Source organism: Furipterus horrens, unplaced genomic scaffold, assembly GCF_987537825.1.
Source record: "Furipterus horrens unplaced genomic scaffold, mFurHor1.1.pri manual_scaffold_4, whole genome shotgun sequence".
NCBI classification, from domain to species: domain Eukaryota; kingdom Metazoa; phylum Chordata; class Mammalia; order Chiroptera; family Furipteridae; genus Furipterus; species Furipterus horrens.
Genome location: NW_028327174.1, coordinates 21,638,479 through 21,650,598, shown reverse-complemented (window position 1 = coordinate 21,650,598; position 12,120 = coordinate 21,638,479). Strand labels below are relative to the sequence as shown.

General features: G+C 48.7%; 1 protein-coding gene across 1 annotated transcript in view; it reads right to left on the bottom strand.

Moving 5' to 3' along the window:
- Positions 1 to 12,120, bottom strand: part of CD9 (CD9 molecule) — a 32,326-nt gene extending 20,206 nt beyond the window's left edge. The window contains exon 1 of the mRNA XM_090272687.1: positions 11,913 to 12,120. Within this exon, the coding sequence (XP_090128813.1) occupies positions 11,913 to 11,978 (66 nt within the window). The 5' untranslated portion in view covers positions 11,979 to 12,120. The remainder of the gene's footprint in view (positions 1 to 11,912) is intronic.

Genomic DNA, 12,120 nt, shown 5'->3' with positions numbered 1-12,120 from the left:
CTCAGAGACAGTTGTGGGGAGGACACAGGACAATTGAGCAGGGAGGAAACAAGACAGACACTGGCGGGACAACTCCACCTTGAACCCACTGAGCCTGGGAAGTCATAGTAAATGGTTCAAGTTAGAACCTGCATCTGGCTTCCAAAGGTGCATTTACCACACAAGTTCAGCCCTGTGGACTCTCCTCCCAAAGAAACCAAAATGACTCCTGCAGCGTCTGAAGCAGGACACCCTTGGTAAAAACTCCACCCTGATCTCTGCAGCCTATGTTCTTTTTAGGCCAGGCTATGTAGGAGAGTGGATTCTTCCTCAAACCATCTTAAATCTAAAAATGAATGAATGAATGAATGAATAAATAAAATTTTAAAGAATACATGCAGAGGCTGATGCTCAGTGATATTGTAGGTTATTTAGCTTTAGTGTTAACCTGACTTCTGGCAAGCTTTTTTGGTCCATTAGCAACCCCGCCAGAAGCTAGGGAAAGGAAAATAAACAATACAATAAAGGTCGCAATTATCGCCTCTGTGTGCCCTCCATTGTAGGAGGTGATTTATGTATATTATCTCATTTAATCCTCTCATCACTCTTATTTTATAGATGAAACAGGCTCTGAGAGGTGAAGCAACAACAATTCGCTGGAGGTGACCCAGCCAGCAGCAGGCACAGCTCACGGTGGCCCATGCAGGCAATTCAGTGCTGCGCTCCTCCCTGCTCTGTGCTGCCTGGTGAAGGGGAAGAATGGGAATTCCTGAGAACTTCTCTTGAGAAAAAGGAGGGTGGTCTGGACATGTTGAATTTGGCAACATGCTGACCTAAACCTTAATCTGCCTGCTGCAGCTAGGTGATTCAGATTCAGGGCGTCAACCCCAGTCAAGGGGAAGGCCAAGAGGTGAGGAAGGCACTAACCACTAACTTCTTGGGGTTTCTCTCTCTCCCTCTGTTGAGCCCTGGAGATGTGGTGGTCTCAAGCCCATAGTCATTGGGTCCCAGGGATAATGCACCCTTTAGGGCTAGCTCTTCCTTCCTTTTTTTTCTTCCCATGGTGTCCACACAAAAGCAATCGTGACTTTGGCCCTGCCCTCCTCTGAGCCTTGCTTCATGGTGTCAAGAAAGTTCTAGATAAGAGGGATCCACCCCCCAACCCTAAAAAAAAAAAAAAAAAAGATTTTATTTACTTATTTTCAGAGACAGAGGAAGGGAGGGGGAGTGTGGGAGAGAAACTTCAGTCAGTTGCCTCTCACCTGCCCCCAACCAGGGACCTGGCCCACAACCCAGCCATGTGCCCTGACTGGGAATCGATCCGGCGACCTTTTGGTTCACAGGCTGGCACTCAATCCACTGAGCCACACTAGCCAGGGCATCCCCTTTTGAAAGCACAAGTGAGCTGAAGGAGAGGTGCTAAGACCACCCTTCTGGCCTGGAAGCAGAATAGATTTCTTCTTGTGATTCCTGTTGTTAAATTCCCAGGTAAGACCCCAAAAAGGAGTCTCTACTCACTATGCAGCCTTAAGGGGCCATTTTCAGCAAAGTGCAAAACTGGTACCTCTCCTCACCCACTTTTCCCAGACTGGGGAAACCTCTGAAATGTGCATTTTGTAGACAGACAAAGACAAGTCTGCTAATTCATCTTCTAAAAGGGATGAAGCGTAGTGGTAAAATTTCAGCTTTGAGCAATCCTGTGTGATGCAGCTTTACAGAACTGAAGCAATAAACTATGGATGAGTGTGAACATTTAGGGCAACCTTGATCTCTGAAAAACTTTGATAGGTATCATAATAATAACCCCACAATAGCTGCAGAAGCTGACATCTGAGCTCTTGCCATGGGCCAGGCATCACAATAATAGCTTTATATTAAATATCCCATTATTCCTCCTAATGATCCTAAGACTTTGATTCTATTATTACCTTCATTGTGCAAATAAGGAAAGTAAGGCTTAAGGAGTTACCAGTTTGCTGCTGGGAATGAATCTTCACTTCTAACGAGTCTACTTCCCCTCTCACCCAACAATCACTGTGTGTGTATTACTGTGTGTTGTGTGTGTGTGTTACTACATACATGCTGCTCTGTTACACATGATGGCAGGTTGGGAGGCTGACAATGATAAAAAATCCAACCATCTCTGAGAAGCCAGAAGCCAGGTCTTTGGGGAAGCCAACTTCTGCCTCTGTGGCCAGATTAGTGCCCTGAACACTGAGAATATTATGGCGCTCACCTTACCACCTATATAATTCAACATGAAAAAAAAATCAAAATTATAAAATTAGTATACATAAGTTCAAAAAGGTGGTTACTTGCCCCACAATTCCTTGGGCTTTCCTGCACTGCTGGCGTCCTAAGCACATACTCAGCCTGCCCCTGCCCCTGCAGCCTCCCTTTCTAGGGCTTTTAGTGCACTTGGGGGCCCCCTGGGGAGAGGGGTGATGGTGGCTCAATAGCTAGAGCCTGTGGGTATCATTCTCTCCCTATGCCTGGCTCTTTTGAGCAATTGTGTTTGAATGTTTAAGCCTGGGCTCAGGCTAGTGCAGGGATAATGGGCACATTCCCTATGGGAGCAAGTGACAGATTTCCTAGGGAGAGGAGGAATACTAGAAGATGAGTTCTACTGCAAGGCTGTGACAACCCCTTGGAACCTAAGAGTGCTGGTGGGACTGCCTGATACCCTTTGAGGTAATTATGCCCACCCCAGTTTGAGATGAGGAAAATAGGCTCAGAGAGGTAAAGTAACTTGCCCAGGATCACAGAGCAGGTCTGGAGTGACTTAGCTGTCTGCGCTCTCCTTCTGTCACATGTGTGTCTCATCCCTGGTGATAGGGAGGTAACTTGGTGTCTTTTCTGGAGTGTGGCAGAGGATGAAGGACCTTGTAAACTTTTTCTCAGCATACTTTTATGGAAATTAGGGAGCAATCTGGTCTGAATAAGTTCAAGTGTTGAGAAATTCTCCATTCCAAAAACAAACTCAGCCTCATTTAAAAGACAGAGCCCTTGGTCCTGGCCAGGTAGCTCAGTTGGTTAGAGCATCGTCCCAATTTGCCAAGGTTGCACGTTCGATCTTTGGTCAGGGTACATACAAGAGTCAAGCAATGAATGCATGGAGAAACAAACCTATGTTTCTCTCTCAAATCAATAAATCAATAAAAATAAAATATTAAGAACAAACAAACAAACAAACAAACAACCCAGAGCCCTTATTCTGCCTAAGAGAGGAGAGAAACTTCAGCTAATATAATGTGCTGGTTTTAAATAGCTTGGGGCTGCAGGATTGGGAGGGAAGACCAGTGCTCAAGGTAACCTCTTTCTGAACAAGAAATCTCATTTCAAGTTTCCATCGCCTGCTTGCCAGACATGTAGTATTCACTAGCCAGCCCATAAATCCATTTTCTGCTGAAAGTAGGCATTCTGATCTTAACCAAAATTATCTGATGTGGAGGATTGTTTGGGGTTTGTTTTGCTTTAAATTACTGAGCACCACTCATTTGTTTTCCATTGCATATGCCTCACTAAGATGTCTGGCGGTCGCGCACACACACTCTGGCTTATGCACCTTAGTGATGTGGACCAGCTAGCTCTCATTCCATCCGTGGAACTGGTTACCAGTCCCTGAATGCCCTGAGTAGTGGAAGACGCCCCTTCTTTTACACATTACAAGCAGTGCCACATGGCGCATGGATTGGCAGTGTCGGCAAATGGCCTTCCTCCCCCACCATAGGACATTCTGAGTACCAAGCCAGCAAGGCGACAGGAGTCATGGCTCCCAAACTGCTGTGTCTAAGCTATTTACCTGCCCTATCCCTGCTTTCATTTTAGGTCTCAAACTTATTAGACAGCAAGCGCCCCAATATTTGCTATGTCCCACATCCCATTCAAAGTACTTCTCCTGTATTATTCAAGTTCCACAATAGACCCACCAGGTAGGTAACACTAACTTCCATTTTTTGGATGAGAAAACTCAAGCACAGAAGTTGAACAGCTTCTCTGAAATCACTTGGCAAATAAGTGGCTGAGTTAGAACTTGAACCCCAAATAGTCTGAGTGCAAAGCCCAAATTTTCAATCATTTTGCTAACCTGTTTGTCTTTTTGATCCATTTTGTGAATTTCAGAACCTAATTTTTTCACTTTTGTCCTTTCTCCCTCACAGCCACATCTAATCCCACATCAAAAGTGCCATTTTTTATCCTTAAAGGTCCCAAGACCTAGAAGAGCAGAGGGCCCTACTCTCTCACTGACAGGGAGGCACCTGCAAAGGCCACATGGCCATGTGGCCTTTGCAGGTGTGACCTGAGCCTGGCCTCTCTCTGGTGGAGCCACAGGTCTAGAGAGAGAGCTTGCACCTTCTCTTGCTGGCCTCTGGCCCGAGGGCTTTGCCACACCCTTGCTGCACCGGCCAGGAAGTCAGTGTGGACACAAGCACCAGCTTGTGAAATAGATTCTCTGGAGGAACTTGGCACATTTTCTTCTCATCCTCGCTTTAGTACTACTACAGGCCTGACAAGTACAGATGCTGTTGCAGCTGCCCACTGGCCACTGTACCCACAGATGAGGCTGTGGTCCATCAAGTGGCCACTGTCCCTGTATCCTATATAGAAATGACCCCAAGGTGGGACCCAGAGCCTCTGCCCTTTCCACACAGCACCATCCTGCCAGCAAAGGGGATGAGACAGCATCACTGCAGGTCTGGGCTTGGGATCCTAAGAGGCATCTACACCACCAGGATAATGCCAGCTTCCCATAATGCTCAGGGTCCTTCACTAAATTATTAGAGGTAATTTAATTTTCATTTGAAATGAGTTTTCTGGTTTTTGGGAGACCAGAGGTTATCTGGTCTTAGAGAATCAGGACCATAATTTGATTGGACGGGGAAAGTAGAGTATGAGTCAATTTCCCAGGCTGTAGAAAGGAAGCTTTAAAAAGTTTTGAGTGTGACATTGAAATCCACAGACCCACATCATAAGAAAGTCATTCACGTCATTGGGGTGAGGAGGAGCAAGACCCTTAACAGGAAGGGTTTCCTGTCTCTGGAGTGCATTCTGCTCTAGGAGAGTAGAGCTTCTGAGGAGCAGGGTTGCTGGGGGGTGGGGGGTGGGGCTTGCCACCAATCAGAGAGGGGCACTGATGTGAAGTGCACATGCAAACTGGCACATTGTGATTGCTCACCTAGAAGGGAAGGGGTGATTTTTATTTGAACCTGCAAATAAGTATGTCTTGGTCTACTTGGGCTGCTATAACTAAGTACCATAGACTGGATGGCTTACAAGTGACAAGAATTTATTTTTCATAGTTCTAGAGGCTAGGAAGTCTAAGATCAAGGTGAAGCACATTTGGTATCTGGTGAGGAACTATTTCCTGATTCAGAGGGCTGTCTTCTTGCTGTAATCACACATGGCAGAAGGAAAGAGGGCCCTCTTTAGGGCCTCTTTTTTTTAAGGACCCTCATCCATCCAATGAGGGCTCCATCCTCATGGCCTAATCATCTGCAAAGGTAGGATTTAACATATGAATTTTGGGGAGACACATTCAGTCTATAGAAAATATCTTCTAAAAACATTAATCTTATATTGACTTGAAAAGCAATGAGTTCACAACTAAGTATGATTTTGCTGATCTTTTCATTTAAAGCTTTAATAAATCATTTTATCACTTTTATGGTATTGATTCAATCAATGTAGATTTAAAGATGAAGTAATACTAAACTGCTATAGAAATTTGTTTTGAATTCAGTAAAACTGTCTGATTTACTTTATCACACTTTTAATCCCCTCAATCAAGGATTTTCTGCTGTGATCCATGTGCTGTGTTTCTGCACTTGGACACGAACGTATAGCTCAGACTGGAGGATAATCAAGGGGCTGCCTCCTGAGCAGTTTGGAGACAGCGTCTTAGTAGAAGTCAAGGCTATTGGCCTGCCTGGGCCCTAGGTGTTCATTGGAACATTGACATACATTGGGTAAGCTTTGTAGGGTTACTTTCCTAATAGAGCCAGCAAAAGGCACTGTGTCTGCTGCCCTGGACACATTTGGCAAGAGGATCGATTGAACAAGAAGGACCTTAAAATCCCAGATTACTGATTTTTCTCCAAGCCAAGAGTCCTCAACCCTCTCTAGAATCAAATAAATATGGCCTCTCTCCAAGTCATGGTTTCATCTCACTTTGCAACTTACCCAGGCTGCCTGTCATCTCCTCAGGAGTCCAAGTCCCCAAACGACCGACCCTCTGGGTTACTCGTCCCTTTCCAAAATCCTCAGGGGCGAGGCTTCTATTCTCCATTTGGTGGGAAGGAGGAGGAGGGAAAGACATAACTCCACTCTTCCCGAACAAAGACAATTCACCCATGCCATGGGAAACCCCAACCCAAGAAGCAAAACTTGGCTGGAAGCTCATAAAGTTGGATTCTTCATGTGGACTAGAAATGCAAAACACTTGTTAAATTAATTGAGAGTCAAAGCCACTCCTTGGGCAATGATTAAGCTGAGAGTCAGAGCAAAATGGTTGGGCAGGCCAGCTCTCCAGTCCTGGCTGCCTTGATTGCCAGGGGCACTTGGGGCTCTCTAATGCCTTCTCGAAGTCCTCCCATGACTTGCCATACAATCCCCAAGGAGCTGTTAGGCAACCAGCTTCTCAAGGTAGAAACTTGGGATTCAAGACAGGGTGGGGTTGTCTGGAAACCAAGGTATGGGGTGTTGATAACCAAAGTCCATGAGCCTCCAGGAAAAAAGCAAAAAATTGGGTACAACATTGGAGGCAGGTCGCATTGATTGCATGGAATTCCCTATAAAGGTTAAGACCCACCAGTCAAGGATGAAAACATACAGTACTTAAAAACTGTCCAGAACTAAGTATTTTTTTTGGGGGGGGGGCGGGGAGTGAGCAATTACCAGATGAATGTAATTATTATAAAATTATCTCATCTGGAGACAGGATGGTGCTTTCCACAGCTGCATGCCATCACTTGATGGAAAATGAAAATATCCCTGGACCAGCATTACTTTTTCCACAGAATGAAAAAGCAAGTAATCTGCAGTTAGACTTCAAAACCATAAATTAAAAAAGTATATTAAGATTAGCCCTTTTGGTCTCCTGAGTTCCCTCAGTTGCAAAGAACAGCTCTGGGTAGTGAAAACATGGGTCCAATAGGCTCTTACCCAGATTTTCAACCCCCCAACAATGACATCATTGCTCTTCTGTAAGAAGTAAAGATAATTTCTGAAGGGCTTTAGTTGAAAAGACTTGTGACAGGTCCACAGAAAGTCCCATTGACCCCAACCCAGGGGGAGGAGTAACAGAACCGAAAAATGCAACTTCCTGAAACTGTTCCACTCTCCTCTCTCCAACTCGACACAGGTGGATCTGGAACATACAGCCCCCAACAAGGCAACAGGATCACATAAGCCACGGGAACTGTGACCTCAGGTCCCTGACCTTCAGAGCCAGACACACCTGAGAGAGACGGTCAAGGTTTGCATTCTTTGGAAAAAAGGTGCTTTTATAAGTCCAAGGTATTATTAAGTTCCCGACTGTGTGACCAATTCCAAGAGCCACGCCTCCCTTATGACATGAACTCCAACAGGAAAACAAAGAGACAAATCAAACAGGCCACACAGCTCCGTGTATATGTAAAAGGGAAGATTCACATCCAACACAAAAGAAAGACGGGAGGACGCTGGTTTGTGAGGTCTGTGGCCAAGGAGAGTCAAAGTCAGAGTAAGTGCTCTACTCTGGCAAGGATGGCCCTTAATAGGGCCGCTATCAAAGCAGTTCCAAATTTGGGTCTTAACTAGCAGCCGCCTCCTTTGAGTACAAAAGAATAAGGTCTGGAATGGTGCCCATGGGCCACTTTGAAAAGAAAAGGGTAGAGCATGTGCGTAGAGGAGTCCTTTCCATCAGTCCCCCCCAAAATCAGTAGTCAGACTACCACTGTGAGAAACTGGGGGAAAGCCATTACAATTCTGCGCAGGGGAGAGGTCTGATCTTCCTTAGGAGATGCGGACACCTGGCCTCACCTCACCTCTCCCCAAAGCTGCCAGTCTCAGTACAAACACAGGCAGCTTTCCCAGGGCTCCAGCTGTCTGGGTGCCAAAATCAGGAAGCCATTTTACTCAATCGCCTCAGCTGCTTGCTCAGCCCAACACTGAAGGCAACAGTGTCTGGGAGAAGCAGCAGGTTGGGCGGGAGGGGCTTTGCCCTCCCCATAACTAGTCCACACCCTGCCCAAACCCAGAATCTCCGCCACGCAGTTTTATTTTCAGAAGAGGGGCTGCCTCCCAGTCAAATGTGTAGCCACACGTGAAATGGAGTTAGTGTCCAATCCAGAGCTGGAAGAATGCCGGTGGATTGGAAGTGTGCTCCTGGCTAACCTGTGGTCTACGTTTTCACACTTTTTAGGGAATTGCGCCCCCCCCCCCCATCTCCTTTCAACTGGTGAGCAACAATAGTTACAGGAAGTTTACTCTGCATCCAGTGCTAAGTGCATCCCATACATTCTCTCCTTTCACCTCCCTATCCCATGGGCAGGCACCAGCTCCATCTGGTGATGAGTAAATCCAAGCCAGAGCTGGTGCTCTGACCACTGGGCAGTACCACCAAAATGGCTGAGGATGATCAATGAAAACAGGAACCCTAGACAGACAGAGAGAGAGAGAGAGAGAGAGAGAGAGAGAGAGAGAGAGAGAGAGACCTCACTCAGGGGCAGCAGAGGAAAGAGACGTGAGAATCAGGCCCCAGAGGTAAAGGTCAAATGAAGCCAAGCTGAGGACAAGCCTTGGTGTTCACTGTCCATTTCATTTCCTGACTCTACTTCGCGCTGTGTTTGGAGAAGTCCTATTGCTTTAGGCAGTGGTGAAGGGGCTGGACCACAAAAACAACCAGCACAAGACTTCAAAGTGTGTTGGGGACATAGCTGGATTAACACGTAGTCTCTGAATTCTCATTCAGGTCTCTCCTTCTGCTTCTAAGAAGTGTCCATTAGTTAGGTTCATGGTAACACCATTTCTTGGGAAGGAGAAGTGCCCTGCCACTTCCATCAGTGAGGGAGGGTAAGGGGTGAAAGGCAGTGAACAAAGCGGTAGAGGGAGGTGTGTGGTAGGAACCAGGCCTTCTCAATGCAGGACCAGGATCTGGGGGGAGGTGGTGGGGAACAGACCAGGAAGTCGGGTTCCTGACCTGACCCTAGCCTTGTTTCCCCACATAGCTTGAGAGTTCATCACTCTGACACCCCATCATCCCACTCAATGCCACTGAGGTGGGCTTTTTCTCTCTGGATCCCTGCTGGATCACCCCTCTCAGCATCTTCTGTTCAGGAGGTGCTGGTGGCCCCTGGTCTCAAAACTCCTGCTTTCCAAGGTCCCCATCAGGTCCCTAATTCCAAGTTTATCAATTCCTGGTCTCAAGAGAGAAAGGAAGTGCTGACACTTCAACAATCCAAGCAGTTCCCTTAGATCACAGATTCCTTTAAAAGAGGCTCAACAGCTTGCTCCCACCCTTCTTCTAGTCCCACCCAGTTGGGTATGGAAGGTTGGAATGGGAAGTGCACCGGATTTGAAGCCAACCAGAGCTGCTTTCAAACTGCTTTCTGATGGCAGCTTGCCACATGACCCTGCATAAGCTATTTAACCTCTCTGGGGACTAGTTTCCTGGTCATCAGTAAAATGGGGATAATGCATCCTTCTTCAGCTATATATCATGAGGCCTTGGACTCTGCAGACTGTTAAATGTTTCATCAGGGAATCGTAGTATCCCTTTATTCCATAATCTCTATAGGGACCTTGATACTATTGAACAATAATTAATTCAGAAAAATGTAGCTACTCCTTACCCTCTATACCAGCCCATTACCAGGCCCCTCTTGTTGGTTTTGTGATGGGGATCGAGAACAGGACTACAGTAAGGGACACAGGAGTTGTAGTAATGACTCTGTCTCTGTGGTTCTGGGCAAATTACCCCTCTCTGGTCCTTTGCTTTCTCACTGTAAATAAGAGGGCTGCAGTGGATAATGTCTAGTCATTCCTAGCTCTAAACCCAAACATTCCCTGAGTAAATAATTTCTGTTTCAGAGGACAGAGCTGACCAGCAGCACCCAGCCCAGAGGGCCAGCTCTGAATGTGAGTGGGGTAGCAAGTTGGAGAGAGGAAGAGGCTGAGCAGATACTGGAGTGGCTCTGGGAACCTCCCAACAGGCTCCTGCTTGTGCTACTGAGCAGATGGGGGTGTGAGGGCACACTGGTAGTCGGAGGTTCCCCCCAGCCCCAAACCCTGATGCAGTCTAGGTGGATGGCTGAGAGCTAACCAATAGACTGTGTTAGGGAGGGAAGATGAAAATTCTCCAAAGGACAGAGGAGGGTGGGGTGGGGCCAACTCACCTTCTGACATTCTTTTCTGGTGCCAGGAGTTGGTGAGAGGAGGGAGCAAGCCTGGCAGCTAGCTGGCTGGCTGCTGGGAACACCAAGAAGGGGAGGTGCCCACCGCAGGAGGGTCTCCTTAAAGCTGGCCAAGGGTTGGGCAGAGGCACACCTATGTGCCATCCACACTAGTACATGTGTTGGGTGTGGTAACTCTTGCAAGGGCAGTTCAGTCTCTTAGCTGGGCAGCTCCAGAGAGAGGATTAAATCTCAGGAGATTTGCCCCAGGTGCATGGGGACCCCAGTGACCAGCTCCAAGGAAATAAGCAAAATTTTTTGTTTTGTTTTGTTACAAGCCTCTAGTGGCATGCCCCTGTTTTTACACCCATCTCTCTCGGAAAGTAGCTTCCTTTCCAGACTCCTTCCTGACTGCAAATACTGTCCATCTGCGTGCAGGGGATGTGGCCCTCAGAACCAGAGCACAAAGGTCCCCTAATTCCTTGCTCTGTCTCTGGGTGGTCCCTTAAGCCCCCAAGGGATGGTAGGGAGGCGGCACCCCTCTTTTCTGCTGCCTCCCTCCGGCTTCCCATTGCAGAGAGGTAAGTGCCAGGAGCAGTGGGAGTCCTGGAGCTGTTGACCTGGTGCCTCCCCCACCTCCCCCCAGAAAGTGCGCGCTCTCGGTGGCCCCACCTTGCCATTCAGTGGGCTGGCGGGGAAAGGGCGAGGGCCAGCACCTGATCTCTCCCGGAAATGGAGAAACACAGACTCTTCCCACTAAAAGCGCCCACGGGCAACTCGCCCCTCCTCTCCCCAACTCTCCCAGAGTTCTCCCCAGTTCAGATACTTATCGCCCTTGGAAAAAAAAAATCAAGACAAGCTAGTCTTTCAGGTAGTTTCGAGGGAGCTCGGACTTTCTCACGGCGGCTCAGAAACAAAGTTTGAAAGAATGGGGGAAGCGGGGCGGTTGAACACTCCTCTTCGAGGGCGGAGGGCCCCCGAACCCAACTTTGTGACGGGGTCCCGGCCGCCCACGGCTGGCGCGCCCCTTCCTCTCCAGTGTAAAAGTGCCAAAAGCTCTTGGCAGAGCTTCGCTGAGCCACCTAAGACCCTGAGAGCGCCTGCATCCTCCGCTTCTCGCGACCCCACCACTTGTGAGACCGCACCCCGGTCGCGAACAGCCAAGGTCCTCTTTGGCCCGGGTCTTGAGCTCCCAGGAAATAAGGTCCCCTGTTTCTTCCAACGCCTTTCCCTCCGCCCCCCTCCACTCGGAGGGGCAGACAGAAACCGCAGCCCACACCCTTGGCGAAGGAGGCCGGAGGCCGGCCTCCACGCCCCGGCTTACTAGGGCCCCCGCGTCCCCTTGCCTGCTCGGCTTTGGCGAGCCCCCTACGAATGCGCCCGCTCTGCGCGTCTCCGGACCCGGTAGCGCAGCCAGCTGGCGGCCGCGGTGCCCTTTCTCCTCTGCTCCGAGTCTACCCGGAGGGCAGTGCCAGTTACCGACAGACACCTCGACCGCGGGCGGGGTCCCCGGGGCGTTCAGGTGGCCCCGGAGAGGAGCGCGCCGCTGTCACGCTCACTCACCCAGAAGATGAAGTTAAAGCCGAAGAGCAGGTATTTGATGCACTTGGTGCCTCCTTTGACCGGCATGGTGAAGGCTGGCCTGGCCTTGGCTGCACTGATGTGGGCCGGGGGCGCGCGGCAGGGACACGCAGGACCGGGTAAGAACCAAGGTGCTGGCGGCTGCGAGCTGGCCTCTGGGCTGCACTTTTAAAAAGTACCACTCCTTCCA